The sequence below is a fragment of the Helianthus annuus genome, chromosome 16 (genome assembly GCF_002127325.2).
Source record: "Helianthus annuus cultivar XRQ/B chromosome 16, HanXRQr2.0-SUNRISE, whole genome shotgun sequence".
Lineage (NCBI taxonomy): Eukaryota > Viridiplantae > Streptophyta > Magnoliopsida > Asterales > Asteraceae > Helianthus > Helianthus annuus.
Genome location: NC_035448.2, coordinates 168,818,222 through 168,844,598, shown reverse-complemented (window position 1 = coordinate 168,844,598; position 26,377 = coordinate 168,818,222). Strand labels below are relative to the sequence as shown.

At 40.3% G+C, this 26,377-nt stretch overlaps 1 protein-coding gene across 1 annotated transcript; it reads left to right on the top strand.

Moving 5' to 3' along the window:
- The first annotated feature begins 5,342 nt into the window (after positions 1–5,342).
- LOC118488303 lies at positions 5,343–8,064 on the top strand. Its single transcript, XM_035985653.1, has 9 exons — positions 5,343–5,567; positions 5,651–5,812; positions 5,894–5,974; positions 6,100–6,590; positions 6,673–6,834; positions 6,912–7,062; positions 7,142–7,237; positions 7,323–7,445; positions 7,878–8,064. The coding sequence occupies exons 1-8, from the start codon at positions 5,343–5,345 to the stop codon at positions 7,422–7,424; spliced, it is 1,470 nt and encodes a 489-aa protein (XP_035841546.1). The 3' UTR covers positions 7,425–7,445; positions 7,878–8,064.
- The last annotated feature ends 18,313 nt before the right edge of the window (positions 8,065–26,377 follow it).

Sequence of the window (26,377 nt, the reverse complement as noted above, 5' to 3'; positions counted from 1 at the left end):
CTTACCACTGATGGCTATAAATCTGAGCCATTTGTTTTGGCAAAGCATGTCACACAAGTTTTCTTTGTCAATGACCCAAGCAAACCAAGATACCACATTGTCTTGCAAGGTAAACGCCGTATTCTTGGTATTGATAATGTCATTAACGAGGATGAATACGACCACTTTGATGATCTACCACCATTTTCGGTCGGTATTGAACCGAGTAATTACGACAACATTAAGCACCCCAAATACCTACGTGATGACACCGATGGGATTTACGTTGATTAAGGTATGGTATACTTAATACATCAATACACCTTATTCTTGTTTTTAATATAATAATAATCATTTTATTAATATATCTTATTCTTATTTTATGCAGGATAAACGGAAATGATGAAGTAAAAAGACGTGTTTGATTATTTGTGCTAACTAAGGAGACATTGTCGATTGTTTGTGTTATTTCATTTAAAACTTTTACATTGGATAGCCCAATGTTTAACTTATTGATACACTTTTTCACTTTATTATTTTAATCGTACATTTTCAAAATTTTGTGTAACAGGGAGGTGATTTATACACCACTAAATATGATTGTACATATTTAGTGATGAAAATATGATATTACCTGAAGTTAGTTTTAAAAGACCTTTTGTTTGTTTTGTGTATACTTGGTGTAAATAAATGAATCATGTAGTAAAAGTTGTAAATGTTATTTGAAAATCATATGTTGTAACTTGTAAGCGTAAACGGTTGACTATGTTAATATTATCTTTTTATAACAAACTGAAGACCAAATTTAACCTTTCAAGTCGATGAGAGAAAAAACTTTCAGCAAAGAGAAATCTTCCCTCCTCCATTTCCACCAAGGATAATTATATTTTTTGAAAACCGTAAGCCTAAACCTCCTTCCCCAAAATTCTCCCCCCAAATTCAAACCCCTACAATCTAACCCCACGTCTTCCCTCCTCCATTTCCACCACTTCCCACATTCAATCTTTCAACCTGCCATTTGCCACACTCCATTGCAGCCCTAATTCTCAAAAAAATTCACCCCTCAAACGCCCCTCTCCAGCCAACTGTTCCGACGCCTCAACCCCTCAGACGCCGGCCTTCGTCACCCCTCAAACGACATCTCCAGTTCCGAAACCACATCTAAGAGGTGATGAAAACCCTTAACCTTCTGTTTGATAAATTTTATTATTTATATGTTTGGGTCTTACATTTGATGTGGTTGAGGGTATAAACATAAATATAGTTTGTGGTCCAGATTCTTGTTTGTATTGCACGTGTAGTTTTATTCGGAATATGATTTTTAGTGTATTGCACGTGTAGTTTATTCGAAAAAAAATATATATTTATTCGAGCAAAAAGTACTTCAGATGAAAACAATTACTTCAGCCTGGACCCATGGAGCACTTTGTTCCTCTTCTTGGAACGCTATAATGTTTTGTTTTCGAGCCGAGCCAGCTCGTTTTTTAATCGAGCTGAGCTCGACTCGTGGCTCAGCTCAACGGCTCGACTCGTGGCTTGGCTTGACGGCTCGAATCGTGGCTCGGCTCGACGACTCGACCATAGAATATTTTTCAAGTAAAGTCAAGGTAGCAAGACAACACATCGAGTAGGTTGGGTAACAAAAACTTATTGGTATGGGCCGCAAACACCTTTTTGTCGATTTTTGAAGCTCTTTATTTGCAATGTATATTGAGCATGACTACAAAACCCAATAATAGCTATATCAATTTAAATAAAGTAACTCTTTCAACAACTTTAAACCTGTTTGGCTTATTCCTTTTTCAGCTGAATTCTTTCTATTCGACTCATTCTAGATATCTAATCGTCCAATTTTAAGTGAACTAAAAACACAAACCTTATGATTCGTTAGATTTCTGATGCCGGCCCCCAATACCGCCATGCTTCTGAAATGAAAAAAACGAAAAGTTAATGTAGTATATGTATATATGTATTTGATCTTTTTTGTCGAAAAGCTCTAATAAAGTCAACTTTTTTCTTATGTATGTGAACTTTAGGTATGGCAAGAAAACAATCTCAAGAAGATACCCGAGAACTAGGAAAAGATACAAAGAAAGCAAAACGCGGACGTGGGATTGCTTGTTTCTCAAAGAAGATACCCGAGCACAGGAGGCATATATATTTTGATAGAAATAACAAACCATATGGTGACCTGCTTTCAAGAGTGAGGTCATGGTATGGGATGATGGTTCAACATATCTTCCCAGTTCATATTCAGATGGAAGACCAGGAGGACGAATACTTTGATCGTCTATGGTTGGTGACTAAGGTACGTATTATACTTTAACATGTTAGAAATCTAAAATAGCTATAAATTAAATTTTTTTGCCCAACCCAGAGAATAGAACTTTATTCACAAACAAAGACACAACACAGACCCTTAGCAAGCTGCTAAGGGACACCCAAACAGACACTTATGTCCGCACTCTCCCGGTTTTCCAGGTCCAACCCATAGTTGTCAAAAGCGCAAAAGGCGCGTGCCTAGGCGCTCGGGCTCAGCGAGGCGCGCCTATAGCGCCTGGTGGTAGCTTTGGCGCAAAAATGGATTTTTTTTTTGTAAAAACTGTGCTCAGGCGCAAAAGGCGCGCGCCTAGGCGCGCGCCTAGGCGCTCGGGCGCAGCGAGGCGAGCCGAAGCTGAATATCCAATTGATGTTGATGGAAGTTTTGATGACTTTGATGATGCTCTTGATGATTGATGATGAACTATAAATTTAAATGTTTTAGTAACCGCAAACGTTTGTGTAAGTCCTAGTAACTTTTGGTATCACTACGTGTGTATAAGTCCTATACTTTTGCTACTAACTATTAGCTACATGATCTTAAATGGCATATATAATAGTTTTTTTTTTTTTATATATCTGAAATCTTATTTATTTTCCAAGCATAACATATTTTTTATATTTTATTTCTCTATATGCGCTTTTCTTAAAAAAGCCCACGCTTTTTTGCGCCTTGCGCCTAGGCTCCGGGCGAGGCCGATGCGCCTGGCCTGCGCCTTGCGTGTTTGACAACATATGCACTTGACAGTAACCTGAAGCATACATAATATTTGTGTATGTATGCAACTGACAGAAACCTGATGTATATGTAACATGTGCATAAGTTTATTTAACAAATAAGTTGAAAAACAGTTGGCAAGTGACAAAGTTATCAAACTTCCTGGTTGCCGTGTTCAAAACATGCTTACTTTGCTTTTATAATTAGTCTGTGTCTCACTGCGGATTGATTCAACGCTGCGTGTTGCTTTAAATGAATAAGGGTCATCCATCTGTAAGCTCATTTGTCTAAATGAGAACCCATCTCTCATCGCTGGTTGCTTTCATTTCTTTGGGTTCTTCCAGCTTTAAGAACATGAAGTGACAATCTTTACTTAATCCGGTTCAACCGTGTTTGTTTAAAAACCGTACGGTTTGTTGTAGCGCGTTTCAGTTGAACCAGTTCGGTCTTAATAAGAACACTGCTTTGTATTTATTAGATCTGACAGTTTTTACCCATTTGCTTTTTAACTTGTTGATTTGGGTTGTCTTTTATCTTAAATTGTCAAAGTAAAAACATTAATTAAAAGGAGAACGGGGTCAACTTAGTCAAATGGATATTTTCTATTATCTGCACTGGTCAGTTGAGTCAAATGGGACACTTTGTACCTATGTTGTCAAAAGCTCGTAAGGCGCGCGCCTAGGCGACCGGGCGCAGTGAGGCGCGGCTATAGCGCTTGGTGGCTCAGGCGAGAATATGGGTTTTTTTTGTAAAAACGCTGCTCAGGCGAGCGCTCAGAGCCAGGCGCAGGTGAGAAAAGGCGCGGGCTTCAAACATGTGAGGCGCAATGAAGAAGAAAAAGGAGTGACAAACTGATTTAAGTGCAGCAATTACTTTCTGTGTCTTCGTTCTTCTCACGTTCCTTCTTTTTTTTTTCTATTTTGCAAGAGCGGTAGTCTTTTTTTTTTTTACATATACTCCTAGGGTTTTAATGTTTGCGTATTTAAAAAATATTGGGCTTTCCTTTTCTAGTTTTGTTATATTTGAGCTTTCTTTTTTATTTGCTACTTTCTGTGTCGGCGTTCGTTTTGCCAATCCCATTCCATATGCCATTGAGAGTCTTTCTACCGGGGATAATAGTCTCACTTCTGCGCCCGCTGTGAATCGAAGCAACAACCTTAGCCCACAAATCATTGCCACAGTTCTTATATCTCCACCACCACTTAGCGATAAGACCTAAGTTTAAATCTCTGATGCTTATTATGTTTTACACCGTGTTTTCTAAATTTTAGAAATATTGGAAGATTACTACCGATGAACCTAGAGAGTATATGAGGAGTTGGGCTATAAGACTTGGCACCAACTTTAGATCTCGACTTGTTAGAGATTATGTAAAGGAAGGACTAAATGCTTGTGACACATATCCATTTATTAATGGTGATCATTGGGATGAATTTGTTGAAATAAAGACTAGCAAGAAATTTCTGGTATGTTTATTATTATTATTTTTTTTGTTATAAATATTATTATGTGTATACACTTGCAAGTAATGAATAACATTTTGTTTATTTGTGTGAAGGAACGAAGCAAGAAAGCAAAAGCTAGTGCTGCCATGAACAAACACGTGCCCCATACGGGACGAGGCGGGTGGGATCTTATTGAAAAAAAGAAACATATTATATTGCCTCAACTGGAATCAGTATACAAAGAAATTAGAAGTATTCAAAACTCACGTTCAAAGTTGTATTTAGCCGGTAGAGCCAAATATAACATAGAAACCCAGTTGTATGAACTTGAAGATGATGCATATTTGGAGGCTCGTAATTTGGTAAATGATTGTGTTATATAATTATATAAAATCGATTTTGCTTGATTTGTTAATATTATATTAGATTGTTTTAACAAATTTTATAGCTTGAAAAGGAACAAGAGATGATGGCAGATGGAAGTTATTATAAAAATAAATCAGACCCGCTAGTTCAAGTTCTTGGACCTGAGCACCCCGGACGAGCACGAACAGTATCCGGGTTTATAGGTAATGACTATGTCTGTGTATATATATGTTGAATATATTTATAGAAATTGATGCTTTTGTATTGAGTTGTAGGTCATACTAGGGTTCATGGAGGTCTATATAAAAATGTGAGCCAAGACTCGATACCACTAGTAGACACGAGGCCAACCTTTTGTGGCTCTAGCTATGGGTCTAATGGACGAGTCCACTATCCACCAATCATGGTAATACATTTTTTTGCTAAATTTAAATGTTATATATATATATATATATATATACTAAAAGCGTTGAATGATTTTGCAGAGTCACACTGAATGTGAGTTGTTAATGAATATGGCTGATAGGTTAGAGACGGTGGCTTATGGTATGGCATGGCCTAGCATGTCAACGATGATAGATTCTAGCCCAATATCCGAGGGTTGTGTCAAGGTGGAAGTGGATGATATTGTTGATAAACATAAGAAGTCGGAAGTTTATTCAGTCACCAAAACAAGTGAAATTAAATTGGTTGAAGATTTGGTTCTTCGATATGTTCAATGGCCAAGATATGCAATAAAGGTATATATTTTTGTGTATGTATTATAATATAAATATATTTTAGTATATCAATAGTTACTATATATATTTTTTATAAATTGTAGCTTAAGAATGAAGGAAGACAAAGCATGTCACCTAACGCCCCCATTGTGAACTCGAGGCGTGGGTCACAGAGTCATAGAGGCGCCTCACCATTGGTAGCCGACTCAATAATACATGATGATGACACCAGAATGACTCCAGCTTATCATCCATGCTTACAAATGGTAGCTAACCCATTTATTCTTATATCTTTGGTTAATTTAGTTATATTTGTTAGTGTCCTAAAACTTTGTTTGTTATTTTAGATTGGCGAAGACAATCACCAACTTCCAAGTCAACTTCAAATCGAAGATCAAGATCTTTTTAAAGATGGTTTTGTAAATATGGTAAGTTTTCAGAAACTTGTTTATATAACAACTTGTATATATAGATGTATATTTTCTATATACATATATACGTGTATGTGTGTATACATATATTTACCTACTAATGTTTTTATAATGATTTTTAGTTGCAGCAACAAACTGTTACAAATGCTCCCATACAGGTATCCGAACCTGTAAGGGTACCCGAACCTGTACCCGAAACTGTACCCGAACCTGTACCAGCACCCAAACCTGTATCCGTACCCAAACCCAAAAAAGTACGCAAATCCAAACTTGTACCCAAACCCGTATCGGTACCCGTACCTAAACCCGTACTCGCAACTGTACCCAAACCCAAACTCGAACCACATATAAAACTCATAACCGGTTCTCAAGGCGAAACATGGGAGGATCCTAAGTTGAATTCGATCAAGCAGAATTTACGAAACAAAACCGGTCTCATTCGAGACGTAGTTGATAAATTAGACAAACTCTTTAAGCACCGCACTCACATTCGTACTTCTTCACCGCAAGGGATGTATCCCATATCGGTTCAATATCTAATCCCATATTCGGAATTGTTAAACTTATTTCTAAGGCGGTGGCTTGATATTAGCGTAATATATTCGTTTTCCATGTAAGTTGTTTTAATATTGTACAATAACTTTTTAGATATAATTTAATTTACTAACTTTATCATTTATATATATGTACATTAGGTATTTTTTTCTGTCTCCCAATTCCCGGTGTGCATTTTTTGATCCGTACAAAATTTGTGGTGCAAAATGCGAAAGTGATCCGGATGATGTGATAAAACACATCAAAGAGGTATACGAGCATCATGAAGACAAAAGATATTTTCTTGCACCTTATCATGACAAGTAATATACAATTTTCCTCAATACATACACATACACATACACATATATTAAATTGTTCTATATATTTTATTTTTTAGCGATCACTGGAAGCTTTTAATATTTGAACCAACCACTTCAAGCGCATTCATTGTTGATTCAATAAAAAAGGGAAAGTCGGAGGAAAGTTACCTCATTTCAAAGCTAATTCCCAGTGGTTTCGAGAGAACTTTTACATGGACAGTTATCAATGTAAGTTTTCTTTTTTTTTCATGTTTTTTTCATGTTTTTTTTCTGGTGTTTAAAATAATTAATTGTGGATTAACTGTAGTGCTACCAACAACCGGGCTCATGGGAATGCGGTTATATGTTGATAAAACACATGTGGGAGTTTGTTGAGACAATTCAACATGACTTTATTAATCGTGTAAGTGTATTTCATATATTTAAGATATATCAGCCTTTTAATTTATTTGTATACATTTAGATATTGTGTTTTATTTGTTTTTCAGAAATGGAATACACAAGAGAAGACTTCGGGTGAGGAAATTGAATCTATGGTCGTAGACTTGATGGAGCGTTGGATTAAGGAGGTGTTTGGGATTCGGACATGAACTCCGTAAAGGTGTCTCAAGGTTAGCTCAAATTCCCCCATTTAATGTTCATTTAGTATAAAAATATGTATTAATACACAATGATCTTTACAGTTTTTGTATCCATTTAAGTGAAATTTTAAATCTCTCTTGAGAAATTTGCTATGTTAATATTTTCACCCTGAATATCAATGCATGGGAATTCATGATCAGCCTCAGGTTCTTAGGTGCTGCATGGTAAATGGATATAATAAATTCTTTGTATAAATTCATACTTTTTCATCAACATTACAGGTGCTTTTAATTAACTTTGTTGGATGTAGCAAATTCGACCAGTTTTCTTGAAAATTGAAATGGGGTCAAATCCTATATAATGTGTTGTGTATTTGTAAAGTTTAAAGAAAAATTAATGTAAAGTGTTTTGTGCGTTGGTCTAAGCCGATTCGACACCCTAAAGTATATTGTATTGTGCAGTGTTCAGGTTGCAAATGAATTAGGGAGAGGAAATGCCAAAGCAGCCAAATTCTCAATTAAAGTCTTCTTGGGGACTCTTATTGCAGTTGGATTGTTTTTCTTTGTTCTCTGGTTGGTTTGATTTTTGGAAGAAAACTTGCCTACGCGTTCACCACTGATGAAAGAGTTGCAGATATAGTATCAGACCTTTCTTTGCTCCTTTCTTTTTTGATCGGTTCAGGAAGTTATTGTATGTCAATTTCATCTTTAGAGTTATTTGTATTGTTGAAGTTCTGGAAAACTTTTGCAATATTGTGTTACTTTGAAATCTTAGTATTTTATGTTCTTGGGTTGTATTACATTTGTTCTAATTAATTTTGTTTTTTTTTTTATTTTTAGACAATTTGTTAATCATTGGAATTTATTGGAAATTTTTAATAAAATTTCCTGAAAATTATATATATATATATATAACGCCAACAGATGCGGTTCTAGAATCCCATCATTTGAGTATATTAGGAATAGCTTTTTTTGTTAATATATCAAAAGATGCGGTTCTAGAACCGCATCTCTAAAGCATGTTATGGAAAAGTAGTTTTTTTGTTAATATACCAAAAGATGCGGTTCTATAAAAAAATGCGGTTCTAGAACCGCATCTTTTGGAACCGCATCTCTTGGCATATAGCCAAAAGATGCCTTGCCATAAGATGCGGGTCTAAAACCGCATCTCATAGCCAATTTAACCGCATCTTTTGATCAAATCTGTACTAGTGCCATTAGTTTTCAGCGGCACCTGGTGATGATGGGAGACTAGGCGAGTAGGCGGCGATCGCTAGTTCGATCCTTGAACTGAATGGGTTTTACCTCACCGCACTGTCGTGCCTTTGGGCGAGTGTTCACGGGCTTCTGCCCTAGGTGAGGGTTTTCCCCAGTTCGGAGACGGGTGTATCCCGATGTGGTGAATTTCGCCAGTAACCCATTTGGAGGATTCGTTAGCCGTTCAAAAAAAAAAACAAAGAAAGGGTCCGGCTAGTTTTTGGCGAATGTGAAGGTCGTAGGTGGCAGCTATGTGTATAGTTTGTTTGGAATCAACCTACAAGCAAGGCAGTGCAGGCACTGAAGTGCGACACGTTGGTGATGTGGATCTCTAAGTAAAATATGTTTCAGATGCCAAGAGTTGATGAAACGCACGGCATAAGTTTGGCTGGTACTGGTAGTGATTGTTTCTGTGTTTTGTCAGCTGGTTTGATCATATCGTCAAAACTCATATATGCCACCGAGAATTTATCAAAACACTAATTGATAAAGTTAGCTATTATATATGAATCTAATAGTGTCAACTGTCATATGCCATGGTTACAGGGTGCTTAGGTCCCAAGTATGTAAGGGAAGAGAAAGGGTCTATGTGACCACACTAACATATGATATGGTCTCAAACTACAGTTCTATTCCTCCTATTAACACCAGAAAATTCAAAGTTAATAATAAACAGATTGAGATAAACCAAACAGACCCAAACAATCCAAATCGACAATGATATCAACTCAATTTAGCTTCTGAAACGACCTATACCGATACATTAATAAGTACCTCAGTTGGGAATCTAGGGGTTTTGGAGAAATAATCTTTTGGAAAAGGAACCAATCGAAGCCACATTGTATGAAAAGAAACTTACAAGAAATTATGTGTTACTTAAGAAATAATCTTTGGCAGCATTTATCATCTCTTTTGCTTCCAATTGCTGTGATTACACAAAAAACTGTTGGAACAATAATCAAATACGTCACCTTAATTGGGAATCATATCATTCGAGTGGGTTGTTGTGTTGCGATCAAATCAAGAAAAAAACACGAGCAGATGGAAAAGGAGTGTAAAGTGTTGGTGGCCGGAGATTCATTGGCAGGCAATGTTTTAAAATTCGGTATTTACACACACTGTACCGGGTTGGGCTCGTCAGACGTTTAAAATTCGGTGTAAACCTTGTGTAAAATTTCGGGCTTTCAAAATTATTTTCTTTTGGAAGTAATTTGTTAACCGATACTTAAACGTAATCCGTTTAACGCGACGTACACTCCGGAACAAGGACATAAGCCACACATACCCTAAATACCCTTTACATAACTTAGAAATAAGTTTCGAAGGGTTAGGAATGACAAAAACACGCTTATTCAAGTTCAGGGACTATTTCCGACAAACTACGGAAGTCTGTCGATTCTCGTATTTCAAAGTACGAACCTCATACACGAATCCAAATATTTTTGTACTCAATAAAATACAAGATTTTATTGAGGAGAATGAAAAAATATCATTCGTTGCGAAATTTGGATCATTTTCATGATCGTTAAAGCGTTTTACGTATTTTTACGAAACACACAACCATACAACCGAACGAACCGACATCCACGACATTTTCGGGCATAATTCAAGTCACTTACGCTTTAACGTCCTTATAAAGCCTAAATTTTGGGTTAACGGGTGTTAAAAGCGTCAAAAATCATCAAATTAGGGGCAGGGACTAAAGCTGTCAAACTTTGAAAGTCAGTATAATGGGGTGGCGGGGCGCGACAGCCTGAAGGCTGCACGGTCGTGGGGCGCCAGGCCCCCCTATCTGGGCAGTAAGTTTGTGCCAGCAACATCTGGTTGCATTTCTTGAATTGTTTTGATTATTTTATTATGCTTGGGGACCATGATGTGTGTTCACCAAGCATAAAACCTGATCTAGACACTTGTTTTAATCATGTTCAATCCTTGCAAACACCTTGGACATGTGTAATGATCTTAAAACTCCAAGACAAGTATAAATAGCCATCCTTTTTCACTTCACAATTTGCTCATTTTCACACAATTCTTCTCCCACCTTCTTGGAGCTTGCTTCCATCCTTTGGAGGCCTCCTACCTGAGATCTTAAAGTGTTCCTTAACACAAGTAAGTTCTCATCCTAGTCTATTTCATTTATTTTAGCTATTTTGAGCTAAAAGTCAAACAGTTTGACTTTCTGTTTGACTTTCGGTTCTGACCATAATTGTTTAATTCAAAGTTCAATTGAACTTTACAACGTGATCGTAATCACGAAGGTTATAATCCCTTGCGATTACACATTCTGATTACCACGTTTACTAGTCGAAGTGACGAGTCAAAGTTTCGGTCAAAAATGCACATTAAGTGCATTTTATGACGGAACTATTTTCGGGTATCAAAACACTAAGTTTTGATACCAAATCAGTTTTGCAACTTAATTAGACATGTTTTGACATGTCTAACTCGTCACTTCTAGTTTAGTGCTTATGTGGGGTCGTAAGTCAAGCGGTCTTGACCACCGCTTTGACTTTCGAATCCGACCCATTTGGTCGATCTTAGGATCCTACCAAACACATGTATGTGACCATAGTTGTATAAGGAATAACCTACTGAGGTTTATATAGTAACCGCCATAACTGCCCTAGAAAATCGAAGCGGGCCCTTTTTCAGAAAAAACACGGTTATCTAAGCATCAAGGGCAAGTGGGAACAACCATAACGCGAGTTCACGCGCGCGTGTCAGCGACGATCGATGACGTGCAACTGACAAGTGACAGCCTGTCACACATCAACAGTCGTTGTTGTACCTTTCACCTGCCAAGAGTCAAGACTCTGAAATTTGAAATCATGAGCAAAAGAAAAATCTTCTCCAAGAAGATTTCCAACATTTTCATGCCAAGAAAGCTCCACTTAGTTGCATAAGAGCAACACTAGACTGGGGGTACTTGTAGGGGTAAGGTCCCAAAAACCTTGCACAGATGCTTGGGACCATACCACAACTCCACCAATGAACTCTCTTTAAAAAGAACCTTGCGCGGCTGCGCACCGGTTCTAGAAGAGAACTTAAAAAGAAAACAGTTTTTAACATCCGCGCGCCAAAAGGGAACTAATAAATCCTTGCGCAAGCTCTCATACAACAGAACAGTTAGGATAAGGTCCTAACATAACCCCCACGCAAATATCACCTAGACTTGGATAAAAGTAACCTTTCAGTTACAACAAAATTAGCATGAAGCAAAGCCACATAGGATTACAGCTGTAAGCCTTCTAGAAGGCTTTATCGTGCATCACCATTCGGTTATAACCGAATGGCCACGTGGCATCATCTGGGGTACTCCCCAAAGTCACGATGATGGCACCAAATTGAATAAAGATCCACACTTACCCACTTTCCACGTGGCATCTCCCCAGCCGTTGATCATAACCACGATCCGTGTGCTCACACATCCGTTAGTGATTAACGGTGAGGAAATAACCGCTCACGGAAATTACTTTCCGTCTTCTCTCACGTCAACAAACTTTCCTGCCCAAACTTCGGTTATAAAAAAGGATAATTCATGTATGATTTCTCAAGTTAATCTCACTTCACTTTCACTACTACTTCTTCTTCTTCATCAAACCCTGTACTTATTCTCACACCAGAGGGTGGTCACGGAGAGAACCCCCATTCTCCCTGTGGCTAGTAAAACGGCTGTTTTTTTGTAGTTGTTGTTCGAAGAAGGAGATCATTTGTGACAACCCTCTCAAAACCAGGTATCCGTACGACTTAATTAATTATTAATTATTGCCTAATCACTGTGCTTTACTGAGTTTGCTGATAAACTGCTACTTGATTGTTGGTACTTGTACATATCTGCATCATACTTTGATATTCCTGTCACTACACTACTTAATTGCTGAACCTTAGTGACAAACATGATGCACAAAAGCACAGTAACACTAAACGGATACACAGTAAACATGCTGATATAGCCAGCATCAGGCAAACACTGCCTCTAAAGGCCTGAATGAGCCAGAATTATTTTACTACACCCATAGTGTGTGTAGGGATACAAGGGTTGTATGATTACGTCTCTAGGAATAAGATATAGAGATTTGGATGTGCCTAAAACATACTTTAAGCACGGAACACAGCACTTTTATCAACACACTAGCTTCTAGCTAATTAATAAAGTGCCAAAATATGAGGAATTATTCCCGACACTTTGTAGAATAAATTGTGTCGCTAAAAATATTATTTATGACGCTTAACGGATATCTTAAGCACTTTAACGGATTACTATCCAACCGAACAACCGGACAATACCCGGAACATAAAAATATTGCCAAAATTAATATTGGTACTTTTCTGAGCCAGTTAGGGTCCCTGATTACCCTAACACCCGCTTTTAATGCGCTAAAACAACTAACGGGGTTAGACCTCGCACTTAACGCACTTAACCAAACTGAACCGTAACTGAACGATTGGAAACAAACCGAGCACCATTACAACCTAAAGGAATCGGCCAACTAGTGGGACCCGGGGGAGTACGTCCTTTATTATTTTATATTAGATTACGCGAAGATCGAGACGACTTTTTCTATAAATATCCTCACCTCTCACACCTAAACACACACACACCTCACCTTCACTCTCTCTCCCTCCCTTGCTCTCCCTCTCGGCCGAACACTATCACCACCACCCACCCGTTTTTCGGTTCAAGTCTTGACATTCCAAGTATACTCAAGTGTCGGTGGTTACGTACAACGGAGCTCGGAACAAACGGAACGCGGAGGACCTCTACCGTTTGCTATTATCCACGCAGTTTTCGACTAGTTTCTTCCCTAGCCCCGAGCTAGAGGTATAACGTTTAAAACTCATTTTTAGTCATGTCTAAAGTGGTTAAAAAGATATTTGTTGGTTGAATGTCGGTAACCCGCTTAATGGAACTTTAAAGCCTACTAAAACGTGTATATCGTTGGATAAAAGCTCAAAACGCGTGTAAATGTCGTAGTATTTAAATATGTTGGTTTTTATGGCCCGATCTATGATGTGGTGGCTCTCATCATCGTTTAACCCGACTTTGTTAGGATCACGTATCTTGACATACACTGGTTTCTTTGGTACAAGGGTTAAAAGGTGAAACTCCACCACACGGGAAACATGAACTTGTGTAAAAATGTTTTAACGTGAAAAATAGTATTTAAAACAAGCCGATCTACGTATGTACAAGTGGTATATTCGTAGGACCGGGTGTCGAGAAAATCATGTTTTTATAAAAATAGATAAAGTGTTAACAAATACGATTTCTATAAACTACAAGTGTAGAAACACTTGTAGAATGAAAGATCCGACGAAATAACAATGTTTACAAAATTGTCGGGAAGTTGTAAGAAGTGATTTGTTCCAAAAACGAGGTTTTTGCAAGACTAAGTTATGCTATATATAGATCCACTAAAAAATAACGAGATCTACACCGTAGTTTTTGTAAAAACTACAAGTTCATGAAACAACGCGGTTTTACATACTAGTCTTCTATTTGAAGTGTTGAAAATTGATTCGGTTGATTTGATAAATTGTTGAGATGATTTTGTAAAAGAAAATGATACGCTTGAAAGCGTGGCCACCTCCAGTTACAGGGGAAACTCTGGCGAAATTTTCTAAAAATCTAACACTTAGAATTATTTACAAGTGTTAGACTACTTTGACATGTTTTCAAAATATATTTCGCCGCAACTTTACTTATAAATAATCGGAGGTGGGATTTTCACAAAAAATAAACGAGATAAGTATATATTCGGTAAATATATTTTGTCACCTCACTGTTTATGATTATTTTGTGAAGATATATAAATATTATTTTTAGAGTAAAAATAATATTTACTAACCTTGTCAAGCCCGAAATAATACAAACGCTTATACGCCAAGAATATAAGTTACAACGGTAATTATCATTACCACTTAATCGTTAAAACGTAACTTACGCCTTATTCAGAAGTATTCATAAGCGCGTGTGTTGTCAATACATTATTTTGGGAAAATATTATGTGGAAAAAGGAAATATATTATTTTTGAGAAAAATAAATATATCTTGAAATTAGAAATAAATATATTAAGTGGGACTTAATAAAATGATACAAGTGTACATGTATTTAAATCCCCCATCCTTGGGAAGGAGAATGCGTATCAAAAATATACACGGAACGGTTGTCTAACTGTTTCCAAAAATGTAAACTATGAAGCTAAAGCACGGCCACCCGTCTAATAGAATTAGCACATGTAGGTCGTTGCACAGCACTTGGATATTGGATTGCTTGATTTTGTGACGCGTTCACTGTGAGTTCATGTCCCCCTTTTCTTCTCTTAACTGTTTTCAGTTTTATAAACTGCGGGGGTGAAATACATGTTACAATGATTATGGATATGTTATACATGGTATGATTAGCATAAGGAGGGTTATTACTTAGATCATGTGAGTGGGTAGGCAGAAACTTGAGGCCATTAATCCTCGTTGAGGACCGAGGGACAGGAGCGGTAGATCTATCTGGGTGTAGCGAGCCCAGCCCCAGGTCCAGCTGAACGGACCTCGGGGTGACTTAGTGCCCGACGCATAAATCCGCTAGGTTTGAGTCATCCCTACTTGCACTTCACACATATCAGTGGACTTGCAACCCATTGGTGATCTCTTTTATTTCCTTATTTGCTACATACCAGGGTTTTTGATAAAGATAAAGGTTTATTTACTCATTTTCGCATGAACTCGCTCAACATTATTGTTGATTTTTCAACTTACATGTATTTCAGGGAATTAAGGATCTGGCACGGTTTAGCAGGATTTCCCGCTGCATTTAGACTCAGAGTCATCCGGGTTCAAGGCTTATGGCTCTTTCCTGGACAAGCCATAGCCCCTGAACCATGTTTATTTTTGTTGCATTATGGTAGTGGTTGTACTGTTTAAGACAAGTAATGGTTGTTGGGTGTTTACCCATTTAGACAATGTTTGACAATTTTATTTTCAATGGATGACTTTGCATGATTTTAAGTTCATATAGCTTGTTATGATTAAGCTATGGTATTAAGAAGTCACACCAAATTAACCACGCTTCCGCAAAGCCAGGGTGTGACAGCTTGGTATCAGAGCTCTGATCATAGCGAACTAGGGTTCATTTTGAGTCTAGACTATGATCACTAGGGCTCTCACGAAAATGTTTTTCTGCATACCACTTAAGTCCAGATCCAAAACTTTTTATAAACAAATGTTGAGCATATTTTATTATTTTTAGGCTCAGTCTGGGAGGCTGAGGCTCGGTCTGGGAGGTCGAGGCTCGATCTAACGGATCGAGGTAGTTGTCTAGTGGGACTAGGGAGTCAGTCTGGGAGGCTGGGAGATGTTGTCTAGTGGGACTAGGGAGTCAGTCTGGGAGGCTGGGAAAAGTTGGCTAGTGGGACTAGGAGGAACAGTCTGGGAGGCTGAGAGGCTAGTGGGACTAGGAGGAATATGTGATTATTATGTGGTAACTTGTGTGATTACCTGATTTACTGATATTTGTACATACTTGTGATTGTATTACAGACTCATGGATACCTCAGATACAGGAGATTCGGACACTACTGGACCCCGACCCATGGAGTCAGACGAGATGATGTCATCAGAGCACGAGGTGCACACCTCGGATTATACCAGTACAGACGACGACGACTTTCAGCCGTTCGCACTACCTGACGGCGTCGATGAGCCCATCGTTGGTGGTCCTGCTGCGGATCTTCCTCTCGCTGTGATTCCCGCCCCGATTCCTCTTGCATCCTACCCAGCTTATGAGCTTATGCTTGATGCCGAGGCTGGTGACGATATTGATCTTTTCGATGATGAGCTATACGAGGACGAGGTTCCTGACCCAGCTCTTTTGCCCGCTGGTGATCTTTTGATGATCGCCGGTGCTCCTGTCGGAGACTCGCCTGTTCATTCTCCAGCCCCAGACTCCTTTGAGTCTGTGGCATCTGCTCCATCACATATGGCGAGCACGCAGCTTTTCGTTCATGACTCGGATCCTGACCAGGCGTCATCTGCCGCCCCTATGCCGAGCTTTGTTTTTGAGCATGACGATATCGAGGATTCTGACCCTGTATTTCCCCCTGGATTCGATCCAGACCGTGATATTGAGTTCGTTCATATGGACCAGCCTGTAGAGGACCCCGTTGACCCTGCCGACCCTTTCGATCCTATCGATCCGGACTTTGACTTCGATATGGCGTTTGTCGATCCCGAGCCTGCAGTAGCTCCAGAGCAGGCCGCTGCTTTCGATCCCGCACATGAGCATGGTTTGGCGCATGCTGATGTTCCTGTTGATCCTATTTTGGCGGGTCAGCCACTTGGCGACGTTCCTGTTGATGATATGCCTTTGTTAGATGCTGACCATGTTGTTGATCCTCTTGTTGACCCTCCGATCGCTGACGTTCCAGTTGACCCTCATGTCGATCATATTGATCCTGTTGTTGCTCACGTTGATCCTGTTTTAGCTCCTGTTGATCCCTTACCTATTGAGCCCGAGCATGCTCTGTTTGCAGAGCACATGGACCCCCCTGACGAGGAGGCTCAGCACGGTTGGATACCGGCTGACGAGGATGTTCCGCCGCTTCCTCCTCACCGCATTGATGCTCACCATCCTGAGTTCTCATTTCAGATCCCATCTTTCGCACCTCCAGCGGGGCCTGGAGAGGGCTCTTCCGCCCATCCATTTGGCCATGTACCGATGCCATTACCTGTCATGCCTCAGATATCTCCTGCTTCAGCATCCACTTCATCTTTTCCTGTTATGCCTTTTGGCACTGTCAGCGAGCCTTCTTTCTGGTCTTCGCTACCCGTTATGCCACCCGTTGATCCACCTCATATGGGGCATACCCTAGAGGACCTGTTGATGTCATTTGTTTTTCAGCATGATTCCCATTCTCAGCGTTTGCAGGAGCTCGAGAGAGCTCAGATGCCTCCTTGTTCATATCATGGTCCGTCATCCTCATCTGCTCAGCCATTTTGGTCATTTCCCCCTGACATTGCCGCTCGACTTTCGATCCTAGAGCAGCAGATTGCATCCGTGATCCGCACCCAGCAGGCCTTGGAGGAGGATTGGCTTCTCTTTCGCCGCCTACATTATCCTCCACCACCACCACCATTCTAGAGCACATCGACGTTACCAGGGTAGACACGGGTGAGACAGCCGCGATTGTTATGCACAGCTTTTGAAGACCATTTGACTACACAGATTTTTGTTGATACATGTGATGTATTGATTGTATGTAACACTGATATGATGTATTTTGTACAGGGGTGATGTAACCCCTATGTGATTGATGGATGTACTAACACACTTACTATGCTTATGGTCTTGATATATATGCAATCGCCGCATTCTCATCATATCTGATTTACTTGATTGATTATTTTTGTATTTGGACATGGGATGTTGGACATGGGATGTTGTGTGTGATATATTGATAACATGAGATGTTATATGCTATTACTATTACTATATACGTATGATTTCTATGGCCTAATCGACGTACGCATCTTTAGAGAATGGCACCAAGACGTCAACCGCAACCGATGCCCACGACTCAAGAAGAACTGCAAGGAATCATTGCTGCCGCGATTGCTCAGTATGCTGCATCGCAGGGAGGACCCAGCTGGAGTAGCTCCAACGGCAATGGCAACCAGAATCCCACTCATGGTAACCCTAAGTCTTTAAGACGTACCATGGTCTAATTGGATTCCTGTAGCAACCGCTAATACAGTTCCTATATTAAAACGAATGTGCAGGGTGCACCTTCAAGCAGTTTCTGGACTGTAAGCCCACAAACTTCGACGGCACGGGCGGTGCTGTTGCCTTCGTTCGTTGGGCAGAGAAGACTGATTCCACCATCCGTATGAGCAAATGTGCGATCGACCAGCAGGTCACTTACATTTCAGGGCTGTTTCTAGATGGAGCCCTATCTTGGTGGAACCTTCAAGTGCAAACTCTAGGCGAAGCTGCCGCCTACGCCCTGTCTTGGGCCGAATTGAAGGAGCTTATGCGGAAGAAGTATTGCTCTCGCGCGGAGATTCAAAAGCTTGAAACCGAGTTTTGGCACCTGAAGATGGAAGGGTCGAAGATAGCGGAATATGTTCAGAGATTCCACGATCTGTCTCACGTGGTACCTTACATGGTAACACCCGAGTTTAAGAGGGTTGAGCGCTTCATCTGGGGACTGGCTCCTCAGATAATCAGTATGGTGACTTCTTCCAAACCCGCAACCATCACAGAAGCCATTGATTTGAGTGTGGCTTTAACTGAAGAAGCGATTCGGTTAAACAAGTTCGATGAGATTGAACCCAGGAAAAAGGAGACTCATGTGGAGTCATCTAGTGGTAATAAGCGGAAGTTTTCAAGTTTCAAGCAAAGCACCGGGACGGTGGTCAAGAAGGGAGAATCGAATACACCAGCTCAAGATTCAGTTGGTGATAGAAAGAAGAGCAGGGGATACATGGGTGCACAGCCCAAGTGCAACTCATGTCAAAAACATCACTCTGGTCGCTGCAGTCTAAGGGTTTGTGAGTCTTGTGGGAAGACTGGTCATACAAAAGATTTCTGTTGGGCTAATGCTGGCCGGGGAGGCCAAGGAGGAAATGAGAATAGAAACAACCGTGGTGGTGCTGGGAACCGCCCACAAGGAAATCAAGGAGGAAATGGAAACCGTGTTAACCAAGCAGGCACCGTGAACCGAAACCAGGGAAACCACCAAGCTGGGAACAATGGTGGAAACGGGCAGAGGCCCGGATGTTTTAACTGTGGAGATCAAGGGCATTTCAAAAGGAACTGCCCGGAATTGACCCAAGCTCGTGGAAGAGTTTTCAACATGGAGGCCAGGGAAGCGCGCCAGGATCCCAATGTCGTTACTGGTACGTTCCCTGTAAACCAACGCTATGCGTCTGTTTTGTTTGATACTGGTGCCGATTATAGCTTCGTATCGCTAGAGTTTAGAAACATGCTTGGTTTAGCCGCTAGTAAGTTAGATATTCCTTATTCGATCGAGCTAGCTAATGGGAAGTTAGTAGAAGCCAATGAAGTGATTAGAGGTTGCGCAATCGAGTTAGGAGAGCGTGAGTTTGCTCTCGATCTACTACCAGTCCAGTTAGGAAGCTTCGACGTGGTAGTAGGGATGGATTGGTTAGCAAGTAACAAGGCGGAGATTGTTTGTCACGAGAAGATTATCCGTATTTCGACCGACGATGGTGAGACCATTGTTGTTCATGGAGAGAAGCGTGAGACGCCGTTGCGGATTATCAGCTGTCTGAAGGCGAGAATGTGTCTGAAGAAAGGGTGTGTTGCTTTTCTAGCACACATCGTGGATAAAAAGGCTGCTGAGCCGAAGATCGAAGACATCCCTGTCGTAAGGGAATATCCGGAAGTCTTTCCAGAAGACTTGCCTGGCTTGCCGCCTCTGAGGCAAGTGGAATTTCACATCGACTTAGTTCCGGGCGCCGCGCCTGTGGCTAAGGCACCTTATAGACTTGCCCCGTCTGAAATGCAAGAGCTATCAACGCAACTTCAAGAGTTGTTGGATAAGGGTTTTATTCGACCAAGCTTCTCGCCTTGGGGAGCTCCAGTTTTGTTTGTCAAGAAGAAGGATGGTAGTTTCCGTATGTGCATTGACTACAGAGAATTGAACAAGCTGACGATCAAGAATAGGTATCCTTTGCCAAGGATTGATGATCTGTTTGACCAACTTCAAGGTTCAAGTTTCTACTCCAAGATCGATCTTCGATCTGGATATCATCAGCTCCGGATACAGGAGGAAAGTATCCCGAAGACAGCCTTCAGAACTCGTTATGGGCACTACGAGTTCCTTGTCATGCCGTTTGGTTTAACAAACGCACCTGCAGTGTTCATGGATTTGATGAACCGAGTTTGTAAGCCGTACCTGGATAAGTTCGTGATTGTGTTCATTGACGACATCTTGATCTACTCAAAGACAAAGGCAGAGCACGAGCAACACCTCAGAGCTATTTTAGAGCTACTGAAAAAGGAGCAGTTGTACGCCAAGTTTTCTAAGTGTGAGTTTTGGCTGAGAGACGTGCAATTCCTTGGGCACGTGGTAAATGAAAGTGGAATTCATGTGGATCCAACCAAGATCGAGGCGATCAAGAATTGGGAAGCGCCAAAGACGCCAACCGAGATCCGGCAATTCTTGGGTTTGGCTGGTTATTATCGAAGATTTATTGAGGATTTTTCAAAGATCGCTCAGCCATTGACGCTCCTCACGCAAAAGGATAAAAAGTTTGATTGGGGAATCAAACAGGATGAAGCATTTCAGTTGTTAAAGGATAAGCTTTGCAACGCGCCAATCTTAGCTCTACCGGAAGGTACCGACGATTTTGTGGTATACTGCGACGCATCGCGTCAAGGATTGGGTTGTGTGTTGATGCAACGTCAAAAGGTTATCGCCTACGCATCACGCCAACTGAAAGTGCATGAAAAGAACTATACCACGCATGATTTGGAGCTAGGCGCAGTGGTTTTTGCTTTAAAGATTTGGAGACACTACCTTTACGGTACGAAGTGTACGATCTTTACAGATCACAAAAGCCTCCAGCATATATTCAACCAGAAGGAGTTGAATATGAGGCAAAGGCGATGGGTTGAGTTGTTGAACGATTACGACTGCGAGATCAAGTATCATCCAGGGAAGGCGAATGTGGTCGCCGATGCCCTAAGTCGCAAGGAGAGAATCAAGCCCATAAGGGTTAGGGCTATGGAAATGATTATCCAAACCGATCTTTCCTCACGCATTCGAGCAGCGCAAAAAGAAGCTCTCAAGGAGGGAAACCTTGAGAAAGAATATCTCCGTGGGATGGAGAAGATATTGGTTCCAAACAAGGAAGGAACGTTATGTTTTGAGAAAAGGATTTGGGTTCCTTTGTTTGGTAATTTAAGAGAAGTTATCTTTGATGAAGCTCACAAGTCACGGTACTCTATCCACCCGGGAGCGGATAAGATGTACCAAGATCTTAAGGATTATTATTGGTGGCCTAGGATGAAAGGCGATGTTGCTATCTACGTGAGCCAATGTTTGACTTGCGCTAAGGTTAAGGCAGAATACCAGAAGCCTTCGGGACTTCTGCAGCAACCAAAAATTCCCCAGTGGAAGTGGGAAGAAATATCCATGGATTTTGTTACAAAGTTGCCAAGAACGCCTAAGGGCCATGACACTATCTGGGTGATAGTGGATCGCTTGACGAAATCAGCACACTTCTTGCCGATCCGCGAAAAGGATCATACAAGCAAATTGGCTGAAATTTACATGAGAGAAATTGTCACTCGCCATGGAGTACCTCTCTCGATTATATCCGATAGAGATGGAAGGTTCGTATCGAGGATATGGCAATCCTTCCAGGAAGCTTTTGGCTCGAAGCTGAATATGAGCACCGCGTTTCACCCGCAGACCGACGGCCAAAGTGAGCGGACGATTCAGACATTGGAAGACATGCTGAGAGCATGTGTGATGGATTTAGGCGGTAGCTGGGATAAGCATTTACCCCTGGTTGAGTTTTCATACAACAACAGCTACCACACCAGTATTGGTGCCGCGCCATTCGAAGCTTTATATGGACGCAAGTGCAGGTCGCCGCTCTGTTGGTCTGACGCAGGTGATAGACAATTGGTAGGTCCCGATGTAGTTCAGGAAACTACAGATAAGATCGCGCAAATCCGAGATCGCATTAGCGCGGCCCGTGATCGCCAGAAGACCTATGCAGATCTGAAAAGGAAACCTCAAGAGTTTGAGGTTGGGGATATGGTTTTGTTGAAGGTATCACCCTGGAAGGGTGTAGCACGCTTTGGGAAGCGTGGGAAGTTGAATCCACGCTACATTGGTCCTTTCAAGGTTTTGAAAAGAATTGGAACAGTAGCATACAAGTTGGATCTACCTGCCGAGCTGAACAACGTTCACGATACATTTCATGTATCCAATCTAAAGAGGAGTCCAACTCAAGTTAACGTTGCCATTCCTACCGACGAGATTCATATTGATGACACGCTCCACTTCGTTGAAGAACCTGTTGAGGTCACAGATTGGAAAGTTAACAAGACCCGCCGGAGCAGTGTCAAGCTCGTCAAAGTTCGCTGGAATGCTAGACATGGTCCTGAATTCACCTGGGAGCGTGAAGACCGAATGAAAGAGAAATACCCCCACCTGTTTCCTAAGAACCCTGCTTCTTCAAGCAGAACCTAAATTTCGGGACGAAATTTATTTAACGGGGGGAGAATGTGACAACCCTCTCAAAACCAGGTATCCGTACGACTTAATTAATTATTAATTATTGCCTAATCACTGTGCTTTACTGAGTTTGCTGATAAACTGCTACTTGATTGTTGGTACTTGTACATATCTGCATCATACTTTGATATTCCTGTCACTACACTACTTAATTGCTGAACCTTAGTGACAAACATGATGCACAAAAGCACAGTAACACTAAACGGATACACAGTAAACATGCTGATATAGCCAGCATCAGGCAAACACTGCCTCTAAAGGCCTGAATGAGCCAGAATTATTTTACTACACCCATAGTGTGTGTAGGGATACAAGGGTTGTATGATTACGTCTCTAGGAATAAGATATAGAGATTTGGATGTGCCTAAAACATACTTTAAGCACGGAACACAGCACTTTTATCAACACACTAGCTTCTAGCTAATTAATAAAGTGCCAAAATATGAGGAATTATTCCCGACACTTTGCAGAATAAATTGTGTCGCTAAAAATATTATTTATGACGCTTAACGGATATCTTAAGCACTTTAACGGATTACTATCCAACCGAACAACCGGACAATACCCGGAACATAAAAATATTGCCAAAATTAATATTGGTACTTTTCTGAGCCAGTTAGGGTCCCTGATTACCCTAACACCCGCTTTTAATGCGCTAAAACAACTAACGGGGTTAGACCTCGCACTTAACGCACTTAACCAAACTGAACCGTAACTGAACGATTGGAAACAAACCGAGCACCATTACAACCTAAAGGAATCGGCCAACTAGTGGGACCCGGGGGAGTACGTCCTTTATTATTTTATATTAGATTACGCGAAGATCGAGACGACTTTTTCTATAAATATCCTCACCTCTCACACCTAAACACACACACACCTCACCTTCACTCTCTCTCCCTCCCTTGCTCTCCCTCTCGGCCGAACACTATCACCACCACCCACCCGTTTTTCGGTTCAAGTCTTGACATTCCAAGTATACTCAAGTGTCGGTGGTTACGTACAACGGAGCTCGGAACAAACGGAACACGGAGGACCTCTACCGTTTGCTATTATCCACGCAGTTTTCGACTAGTTTCTTCCCTAGCCCCGAGCTAGAGGTATAACGTTTAAAACTCATTTTTAGTCATGTCTAAAGTGGTTAAAAAGATATTTGTTGGTTGAATGTCGGTAACCCGCTTAATGGAACTTTAAAGCCTACTAAAACGTGTATATCGTTGGATAAAAGCTCAAAACGCGTGTAAATGTCGTAGTATTTAAATATGTTGGTTTTTATGGCCCGATCTATGATGTGGTGGCTCTCATCATCGTTTAACCCGACTTTGTTAGGATCACGTATCTTGACATACACTGGTTTCTTTGGTACAAGGGTTAAAAGGTGAAACTCCACCACACGGGAAACATGAACTTGTGTAAAAATGTTTTAACGTGAAAAATAGTATTTAAAACAAGCCGATCTACGTATGTACAAGTGGTATATTCGTAGGACCGGGTGTCGAGAAAATCATGTTTTTATAAAAATAGATAAAGTGTTAACAAATACGATTTCTATAAACTACAAGTGTAGAAACACTTGTAGAATGAAAGATCCGACGAAATAACAATGTTTACAAAATTGTCGGGAAGTTGTAAGAAGTGATTTGTTCCAAAAACGAGGTTTTTGCAAGACTAAGTTATGCTATATATAGATCCACTAAAAAATAACGAGATCTACACCGTAGTTTTTGTAAAAACTACAAGTTCATGAAACAACGCGGTTTTACATACTAGTCTTCTATTTGAAGTGTTGAAAATTGATTCGGTTGATTTGATAAATTGTTGAGATGATTTTGTAAAAGAAAATGATACGCTTGAAAGCGTGGCCACCTCCAGTTACAGGGGAAACTCTGGCGAAATTTTCTAAAAATCTAACACTTAGAATTATTTACAAGTGTTAGACTACTTTGACATGTTTTCAAAATATATTTCGCCGCAACTTTACTTATAAATAATCGGAGGTGGGATTTTCACAAAAAATAAACGAGATAAGTATATATTCGGTAAATATATTTTGTCACCTCACTGTTTATGATTATTTTGTGAAGATATATAAATATTATTTTTAGAGTAAAAATAATATTTACTAACCTTGTCAAGCCCGAAATAATACAAACGCTTATACGCCAAGAATATAAGTTACAACGGTAATTATCATTACCACTTAATCGTTAAAACGTAACTTACGCCTTATTCAGAAGTATTCATAAGCGCGTGTGTTGTCAATACATTATTTTGGGAAAATATTATGTGGAAAAAGGAAATATATTATTTTTGAGAAAAATAAATATATCTTGAAATTAGAAATAAATATATTAAGTGGGACTTAATAAAATGATACAAGTGTACATGTATTTAAATCCCCCATCCTTGGGAAGGAGAATGCGTATCAAAAATATACACGGAACGGTTGTCTAACTGTTTCCAAAAATGTAAACTATGAAGCTAAAGCACGGCCACCCGTCTAATAGAATTAGCACATGTAGGTCGTTGCACAGCACTTGGATATTGGATTGCTTGATTTTGTGACGCGTTCACTGTGAGTTCATGTCCCCCTTTTCTTCTCTTAACTGTTTTCAGTTTTATAAACTGCGGGGGTGAAATACATGTTACAATGATTATGGATATGTTATACATGGTATGATTAGCATAAGGAGGGTTATTACTTAGATCATGTGAGTGGGTAGGCAGAAACTTGAGGCCATTAATCCTCGTTGAGGACCGAGGGACAGGAGCGGTAGATCTATCTGGGTGTAGCGAGCCCAGCCCCAGGTCCAGCTGAACGGACCTCGGGGTGACTTAGTGCCCGACGCATAAATCCGCTAGGTTTGAGTCATCCCTACTTGCACTTCACACATATCAGTGGACTTGCAACCCATTGGTGATCTCTTTTATTTCCTTATTTGCTACATACCAGGGTTTTTGATAAAGATAAAGGTTTATTTACTCATTTTCGCATGAACTCGCTCAACATTATTGTTGATTTTTCAACTTACATGTATTTCAGGGAATTAAGGATCTGGCACGGTTTAGCAGGATTTCCCGCTGCATTTAGACTCAGAGTCATCCGGGTTCAAGGCTTATGGCTCTTTCCTGGACAAGCCATAGCCCCTGAACCATGTTTATTTTTGTTGCATTATGGTAGTGGTTGTACTGTTTAAGACAAGTAATGGTTGTTGGGTGTTTACCCATTTAGACAATGTTTGACAATTTTATTTTCAATGGATGACTTTGCATGATTTTAAGTTCATATAGCTTGTTATGATTAAGCTATGGTATTAAGAAGTCACACCAAATTAACCACGCTTCCGCAAAGCCAGGGTGTGACATCATTCACTCTCGAATCAAATGAGAAGACCTAACCCTTTTATGCAGATTCAAACCCCCTGGTTCAATTGATT